This window comes from Medicago truncatula, chromosome 2 (assembly GCF_003473485.1).
Source record: "Medicago truncatula cultivar Jemalong A17 chromosome 2, MtrunA17r5.0-ANR, whole genome shotgun sequence".
NCBI lineage: Eukaryota > Viridiplantae > Streptophyta > Magnoliopsida > Fabales > Fabaceae > Medicago > Medicago truncatula.
Window position 1 is genome coordinate 15,627,886 of NC_053043.1, and position 9,566 is coordinate 15,637,451.

General features: G+C 30.6%; 1 protein-coding gene across 2 annotated transcripts; it reads left to right on the plus strand.

The window, feature by feature from the left end:
* The first annotated feature begins 3,147 nt into the window (after positions 1-3,147).
* Positions 3,148-8,103, plus strand: LOC25491946 (3-methyl-2-oxobutanoate hydroxymethyltransferase 1, mitochondrial). 2 transcript variants are annotated; one of them, XM_039830464.1, is made up of 7 exons: positions 3,148-3,747; positions 4,660-4,737; positions 4,880-5,464; positions 6,417-6,623; positions 6,713-6,859; positions 7,382-7,435; positions 7,528-8,103. In XM_039830464.1, exons 3-7 carry the CDS (start codon positions 5,060-5,062, stop codon positions 7,765-7,767), a joined length of 1,053 nt encoding a protein of 350 aa, XP_039686398.1. In that variant the 5' UTR covers positions 3,148-3,747; positions 4,660-4,737; positions 4,880-5,059; the 3' UTR covers positions 7,768-8,103. The 2 variants fall into 2 exon arrangements, with proteins under 2 accessions (XP_039686398.1, XP_039686399.1); XM_039830465.1 differs by having other exon boundaries at positions 4,660-4,732.
* Positions 8,104-9,566: the final 1,463 nt, after the last annotated feature.

The following is a 9,566-nucleotide window of genomic DNA, read 5'->3' on the forward strand; positions in this document are numbered from 1 at the left end:
GCCCGGCCCGTTTAGGTCCGGCCCGGCCGGGCCAAGGGATTTTAAGGGCCGGGTTAAAAAGCCCGGTTTGAATATGGGCTGCAAAAAATGAGCCCGAGCCCGGCCCTATACGGGCTAACGGGCCGGCCCTGGCCCGTATTTTTTTCTTCCCTTTTCCATTCTTTTAAATACGGAACATACATAAATATGCCGGGCTAACGGGCTAGCCTGGGCCCGTATCAGTCTCTCACACACAGACCACAAAAAAAAAACAGTTGTATTTTTTGCGGGCTTCCGGGCAGCCCGGAGCCCGGACGGGCTAGCCCTAACGGGCCAAGGGCTTTTACGGGCCGGGCTAAAAAGCCCTCTTCAATTTCGGGCTCCAATTATTCGGCCCAAGCCCTACATTTTATTCGGGCTTTCGGGCCGGCCCTTACGGCCCGGCCTATTTTGACAGCTCTAGTGTGCTATATACATTGAAGTTTGATGGGATAATGATATTCTTTAGACAAAATTTGTTTAATATTTAAATTTATTTTAAAGTAAATTTAAATAAAAACTTTACATGACAATAGCATTAATTGATTGGATGATGGATACCTACTTTACCAAGTATTATTGTGTTCACATACAATTAATTTCCTTAAAAAAAACTGTTATGATTAAATTTGTCAAAAGAAGTAGTTGTGATTATTTATGTGATTTGTATCCAATAGAAAATTATGGTATGCAGAATATATATATATATATATATATATATATATATATATATATATATATATATATATATATTATACTTGTAAAAAAAAATTATGTTATATAAAAAAAATACATCTATATGTTCAAATTAGAAAATTATTTGAAATAATTACTATATAAGTAAAGATTATTATGAATAAGTTTATTGTTTGACTCTGTATTTTTTCTAATAATTTGTTGTTTTATATTGAAATGAAGTAGTTTAATATGAATATATTTTCATAAATATTAGACCAGTCAAATGTTCTGATCATATATTAGCACTTTTATTTAATTGTAACTTTCAATAGTATTTAATAATATATACATATATTTTTTTTTTGAAGGAATTATATATACATATATATAAACTATATATACAAATTAAAAATATATAATAAAGCATTGCATCAATAATATTATCAACAACAAATTGACCACCACTAAAACACAACAAATTGATCCAAATTAAAAGAAATTTATATTTGTTAAACAAACAGTCAGCGGTTTATATCAATAACTTAATAAAAAAAATAAAAATAAAAGTAAGATTTCATTTGAGGTGAAGTTTAGCATGGGAAAGACTAATTTTTCCCACCATTGGAAAGTTAGTTTTTAACCATTAGATCAAACTAAGAACACATCCTTACCATACTCCCTCATCACTAGATTTTGTAATTTTATTATTTTAAAACCATTTTTTAAAAACAAAAAATATATTTCGAAATTAAAATAAACATATGAAAATAAAAAATAAACTTAATTTTGGAAATTATTTTTCCAAATTTTTTTTTTGAGCAAGTTTTTTTCAAAAAACTTAATTAAATCTTCGAAAATCATAATTAAATTTTTTGAAAACAAGTTTATTTATATTTTTTAAAATTTTGGAAAATTAATTTCCATATTTTTAAATTTATTTTTTATTTTCATATGTTTATTTTAATTTCGAAATATATTTTTTGTTTTTAAAAAATGGTTTTAAAATAATAAAATTACAAAATCTAGTGATGAGGGAGTATGGTAAGGATGTGTTCTTGGTTTGATCTAATGGTTAAAAACTAACTTTCCCATGGTGGGAAAAATTAGCCTTTCCCATGCTAAACTTCACCTTCATTTGAACCACATACAATACATTTTTGAGTTAGTGTTTTCCAACCGATATGAAAAAAAATAATCATAAAAACTTTGAACCATATATTTATGTGACGTCGGACGTTAAAAAGGGGTAGCATTTGGGTGACATTGTGGTTGATGACATTGGCCAACCACAATGTCACATGTGACTTTCTTCTTTTTTATTCACTGGATTTTTTTGTTGTTTTGCACACTTGTAACATTGTGATTGGTAATGTCACCAATATCACCAACCATAATGTCACCCAAATATTATCCGCTAAAAAGCGTGTCAACAAAACACGTCTCAATATTTACTTTACTATCTGTTATTCATTGCCTACTCAAAAAATTGTATATTATATCATTTGAATACTATTAAAATTAGATCAAAATGGAATAGAGGAGTCTATGAACACTTACCCTTGATTGAAATTTTTATTGAGTGAAAATATATGCCATACTTTTTGCAGCATAATAATGCTCACATCGCAAACGTATTATTACTGGTGTGTGACCCGTGCTTGACAATATAAGTTAGAACAACATACAATTGTACTGCGATGCTTGACAAAGTGTGTATCGACGACATACATTCACATCTCAATTTTCGGATGAAGCACGTCCCAACAAATACATTAATATTAATATCAAATACTTTGATAAATATTCAAAGTAATTACTATTGAAATTAATCTTTAAGACAAAAATAACTACAGAGCTAATAAAATTCCGAAAATATATATACTATGGCGTTCAACACTTTCAATAAAGGCAAATATTATATCTTGAACATCAAATCCACAACACTAAGACGTTCTTACCAACGAAAACTAAAACATTCACAGTACTTAAACATTTTTAAAAACTTCTCATACATATCATTGGTAATTGAGGTCAACGACGTCCATCGTTAGCAATATTTAAAATCTTCATGATTTTGTGTCTGATGACCAACACATTCACAGGGGACAAAATCTTCACCAAAACTTGCAGAGAGAGGAGATTGAGAATCAATAACAATGTATTCTTCTTGTACAACCCCACCATCAACAACATCATCCAGAGCTACATCCGAATTACCTACGGTCATTTGTATCCCTTCATCAAAATGATCCAAAATAATTTGTTGAGTTATTTATGCCAAATAAAAAAACAAATTTGAACTTTCAATTTATAGTTTAGATTTACTTTCAATTTTATAAATTGGTTTTTTTTTTCTTTCCTAATTTTAGTTTCAATTTATTTAATTATTTTTTTCCCAAATAAACACACACCACACACGTATTTTTCTCCATCAAGGTAATTAACATCAAAACCTATTATCTTCTTCTTGTTTCCACTGCCACCACTATCATCATCTTCTCTTAGGGTTCCTTTTTCCTTTTCACACATTCCAATCTCTCTAGATCGACCCATGAATCATTTTGACGTTTTTCCCTATCTCTAGATATAAAGTTTGCATCTTTAATCTAATTTGCTTAATGGGTCGTTTTCAAATTTAATCTATATTGCTTCAGATTGTATGCAACTGTGTATTTAATTGTTTTTTTTTTTTTTTTTTTTTTTTTTATGTAAAAAATGGGTTTTTGAATCTGTGATTACTTTGGTTTTATTTGTTTTGTTTAAATTATTGATAATTGAAAAAAATGGTGAAATGGGTGTTCATGTTGTGTATGATTTTCTTCTTTGCAATCTGTGAATGATTTTATTATTTGTAATGATTTGTTGAAATCGTTTGGTTTCTATGACTAATGGAATGCAAATTTGTGTCGATTAGTGCATGTCTAGATTCACATTATCTTCTTCCTTTTCTTCATCTTTCTTGTTTTCCATTTCACTTTAACTTTTCTTCAATTTTTGCTCTGAATCAGTAACTTGAAGAAAAGATACCGCACAAGAATTTCCTCATCAAGGGTGAGTTTATATCTTCCTTGAATCGTTCAGCTATCTTTAAAATTGTGAAAACCCCAATCTCTATTTTTGAAACCCTAACTTTTCTTCATTCTTTAAAATATGAATAATCACATTGAGATGATAGAATGTATTGTTGAGTTGATTTAAATTTTGATCTTGCTCAATTATGTCTCAACAAGTAAAAAGGACCAACTTTTAATTTGAATATTAACTTTCTCTTCCTTTAGAATTTAAGAATAACTTGGTTTGAGTTTGATTAATTTTGGTATTAGCTTATGATTCTTGTTGTGCTATTAGCTTGTTAAGAAAATAAAATGAAAATGTCATGATTCTCTTTAGTTGTGTCTAGAAAGGATTGAGTTAGTTTAAGTTACTTTGGTGTTTCTTGGGATTGTTTAGTTATAAGTGAAGAATTTGATTTGTATAGGCTTGAAATAAATTTAGAAATTTGAAAACTTTGATGCTTTTATTGGGATAAATTCTTAGAAGTAGGATGGAAAGACAGTAGAGTATTATGGCATGGTTGAGAGTATTTGGGGAAATATAAGTTAGAGGTGAATCATAATATTTATTCAAATTGTATATGGAGCTATCGAGTAATTGTTTATTCAAATTGGTAATTGCGTAATTATTCTAAGGTTTATTATACTATATTATGGTGGATCATGATATTTAGCTTGTGATGTTGGTGCTCTTGAAAGTTAGATTTAGATTAGTTGGAAACTTTGGAGTATATAGAGTTAGAAGAGAACATAAGTTATAGTGGGATTTTGTTGAAACTTGAGACCATGATGAACCCTAATATCCCTTGAATAGCACAGCGTCACCATCTCTTCGAAGATGAGTTTCCTTTTTTCAATTCAACGGTTATATGAGAATTGGAATTTATTTAATGATTTATCTTTGTTTCAGGTTACATCTATTTTGTTGAAAGAAAATGAGCCGTATCGTGAATACTCCTGCTCGCGTCATGTTGATTTTGGTGGTAAGGTAAATTTATTTTGTGAGCTTAATATGTAAAAGGAACTTATATATATATATATATATATATATATATATATATATATATATATATATATATATATATAATTGAATAATTAGATAGTACTAGACTTGACATTGTGTTGGCTAGGCATAAGGTGTGCATGAACCTTACATTTGCAAGGCCACGTATTGTGTGGAAAGAAATTGAACTCGAACAGGGTTGATAGCAAAAACCAAATTCTCATGAATCAACGAATCATCACAACAAGTACATAGAAACTACCCAAAAAGGAAGTACTTGACTCTCTCTCTCTCTCTGAAAGCAACCATGGCAATTCTAAGATCAATGCTGAAAGCAACAAAAACCCTTCATCGTTCATCATCTCTTCTCCGTAACATGAGCAATCTCCCAGAAAACACAGTATACACAGGTCCAACATCACAAAACAAAAGAGTAACACTTTCACAACTACGACAAAAACATAAAAACTCACAGCCAATCACAATGGTCACTGCTTATGATTACCCTTCTGCTGTTCACCTCGATATGGCCGCCATTGATATCTGTCTTGTTGGTGATTCTGCTTCCATGGTTGTTCATGGTCATGATACTACTTTGCCTATTACTTTAGATGAAATGCTTGTTCATTGTCGTGCGGTTGCTCGTGGTGCTAAAACTCCTCTTCTTGTTGGTGATTTGCCTTTTGGAACCTATGAATGTAGTTCTAATCAGGTACTTTACTTTTCTTTTCTTTGTTTGTTTCTTAGGCTATGTTTTCATAAATAACTTATTTGCATGTTTGATTATGATAAGCACTTATGTATAAGTTTATGTAAGCTGTTTCTATAGGAAATGAGTTGATTGCGTTAAATATCTTAGTGCATGACTCATCATGTTTTAGAATCAAATGAATGAAGAATTTAGTTATGCTAGAGTAGTCTAAGTATAGCTTATTCTCTCAATGAAAGCACCAATTGTTATGAACAATTATAAAAACGTATTGTATAACTTAAAACCTTACCTTAAGCCATAATTGCTGTTTGATGAGTTTACATGCAACACAGTGATATCTGATTACTTATTAAACTTGGAATGTTCTGTAGGTTAAGAACTTGGATTTGGGAAAAGAGATTATGGTGTGGAACTTACTGTGTATAACTTGGTCTTAGTTAATAGAAGTTCCTAGATATTTTGAGAAGGTTTTGGCAAATAGCCTCTTAAAACAAAATAATCAAAAAGAACATTTTGATTAAATTGAGGAAAACATATTTAAACATGCAGTGTTTGATCATTAACTAACAATCTGAGTAGATTTAGGAGCATGATTCATCGAAATTTGAGGTTCAACAACCTGCAGTAATCCAATAGCCAACCTCCTAGTCAAATCTTCAACTTATATTTTCACCGCAAAGCCAAACCACTTGCTAGTTGCTACTATATTTATACAACTAACAGTTGGTTGCTTCTTCATTTAAACTGACTGAACCAAGTAATAATAGTAAGTTACAACCGTTATCTAATTACTCTAGACCTTTCAATACTAGCCCTCCATTTTCTTAATAATTAAGCTTTACTAAATAGTTTTAATAGGTTTTGTTTTGATTTAACATCTTATTTGTGTAATTGTTTTAACTTTCTTAGAATGTGCAATGGTTTTAAGTGCTGCTGTTTTGATCATAACCAGGCAGCGGACACGGCAGTTCGAATTTTGAAAGAAGGACAAATGGATGCCATAAAGTTGGAAGGAGGTTCACCTTCAAGAATTGTTGCAGCAAAAGCTATTGTTGAAGCTGGAATAGCTGTGATTGGGCATGTTGGTCTTACTCCACAAGCCATTAGTGTTTTAGGAGGATTTAGGCCTCAGGGTAGGAATGTTGCAAGTGCTGTCAAGGTCTATATCTCTATTCTTTCATGCATGATGCAAGTATTTTTGCATTTAAACAATGTTTTGGTCATTCTAAAAGGAATGAGTTTGTGTAGGTTGTCGAGACAGCATTGGCTTTGCAAGAAGCAGGGTGTTTTGCTGTTGTTCTTGAATGTGTGCCTGCACCGGTGTCTGCAGCAGCAACAGCGGCGCTTCAAATTCCTACAATTGGAATTGGGGCTGGTCCCTATTGCAGTGGACAGGTCAGTTGGCCTAATATTCATGTATGTTTGGATTGACAGCAAATTAGTCATAATCATGATGTGTTACCGTGATTTTGGCAAAAACCACACTTTGTAGCTTCAACAAAATCATAATGTTGCCGTGATTTCGTGAAACTCACGGTGATTCCAAATACTGAGTAGCCTACATTAGTTGCAATTATTTTGTTTAGCTAATAATAATTGACCTTTGCTTTATTTCAATGCATTTATTCTTCTTCAAGTTGTGTGCTTTCGCTTCCTGATAATTGTCTCTCTTAAATAATATTTTCACTTTAATACAATATATGGAGATGTTTTTATCAAGTTCGAGAATATATTAAGATTGGTCTCGTGTCTCTTATGGATGAGTTTTAATTTTATTATCCCTCATTTATTTAGAAATAATTAAACAGAGGATCATTTACGAGCATATAATTTTACATTAACAAATAGAAAAGGGAATCTTTTTCTCAATTCAAAGTAAGAAAATAATTTCTAATTTATTTTTGATTAATTACGCAGGTGCTTGTTTACCATGATCTTCTTGGTATGTTACAACACCCTCACCATGCAAAGGTATTTAGATCAAATGTTAACCTCATTTTTCTTTCAATTTTTATAGGATATACAGTACAGTGCTGAAGTTGAGGTGACCATATTTTTTGCAGGTGACTCCAAAATTTTGTAAACAGTATGCTCGTGTCGGAGACGTCATCAATAAAGCCTTACTGGAATATAAGGAAGATGTGATGAATGGTTCATTTCCTGATGCTCAACACAGTCCATACAAAATCAGTGAAACTGATGCTAATGGTTTCTTAAATGAGTTGCAAAAGTTAGGTTTTGACAAGGCTGCTTCTGCGGCATCTGAAGCAGTTCAGAAGATGGTTACAAAATCAACAAAGTAACAATTTAGTAAAGCTAAGAATCCTCCTCAGTTTTTCATTTGATGTTTTTCATTCTCTTCAATGCCAGAATAAACCAAAGGACATAAGTGAAGAGAATTTGGGCAGAACAGATAGATAGATTTAAGTTATTTTCTTTAGGCAAACTGCTTCATTGGTCAAATTCATGAAATTTTATTGATATGTTACAGAAACAAATTTTGTCACCCCACATCATATATGGAACCTATAGAAATCTAATGCGATATCACTTATCACGAAAGAAAATTCTTGAAGCATTGTATCAGAGAAAAATGTTGAAAACTGATTTTGATCTGTTCCTTTTTATTTATTTATGCACCAATTGATCTAATCTATCCTTTTTGTTTATCAAAAATAACATGCTTCCACTGTAAAATTAGTTTTCTTTGCATACTTATGTGTTATTGCAGACAACATCATGTTTGTTTTCTGATTTGTTTTTGATTTAGCTTGTATTATGGACCAAAGTCTTGTGTCTTTTTGTATTATAGAGCACTTGCTGAGTTATCATTTCTCACCTTTTGCATTTTGTCCATTTTCTTATTTTGCACATAATCCACCTTCAATAAGTTCACCAAATACTGAGAAACAGACAAGCATACCATCTGAAAATTATTCAGAATGGTCTTATACACCTGACTAATGTCACTATCATCATCTTCTCAGCAAGTTGATCTGCTAAATAAACCTCTTCATTTCAATCCCTCATCTCCAAGGTTGGTCTATGTGATATACATAACCCAACTTGTGTATCTATATATCATCATATAATCATTAATCAAATTTAAGTACTAGGTAAAATGATTTAGTGTGCTGTTAGTTACAAATAGCATGTGTCATTTATGTTATTGTATTGCAGTAGCTACTTAACTTGTAGGGTCTGTTTGGGAAACCCCAAAAAAGAGCTTTTAGCTCTTAGCTTATAGCTTATAAGCTCGTTTGACAAAAAAAGCTCTGTTTGGTAACACTTTTTCACCATGAGCTTATAGCTTATTTCACGAGCTTATAAGTTATTTTTCAGAAGCTATTCCAAGTAGCGTTTGAGCTTATAGCTTATGGCTTCTCGTTTTTTCTTCCAATTTTACCTTATTATTTCATTTAAATTCCATTTTTACCATTACAATTTTTATAATAAGCTACGTAATAAAGACTACTATCCCTTTATTCCAATTTTTGTATATATATCAGCTGACTTTTTTTTTTGTTTTGAAAAAATATATACCTTCGTTTTTTTTTTACGAAACAAAATACTATTACTCTATTAGTGTTACTTTTTATTTTTTATTTTTTTTGAGGTAAGTGTTATTTTCTTTATTCTCTGTTATTAGTATTACTCTATTAGTGTTATCTTTTTTTTTTTGTTTTTGAGGTAAATGTTATTTTCTTTATAAAGTGGAAACACTTAAATGATAATAAATATAAGATAAAATTTTAGTGAATAAAATTTAATTTAATTTATAATACATAGGATATATTAAATTAATAAATTTAAAGTATTTTTTTAAAGAAAAATTAGTTTACAAAATTACAAATACTTAAATATTAATTGATATAATTTTTATTATGAATTAAGAATACCCTTTATGTCATTTTACATTTATCAGCTAGTTGAACCGCTATTTTTACCAAGCACTTCAGTTAGCTTATCAGTTAAAAACTATCAGCTAAAAGCTATCGGCTAACTTATCAGCTAAAAGCTATCAGATAGCTTATCAGCTATCCGCTATTTTTACCAAACAGAGCCGTAATCTTCGGTATATAAACATGTTTTTTTTATGAAG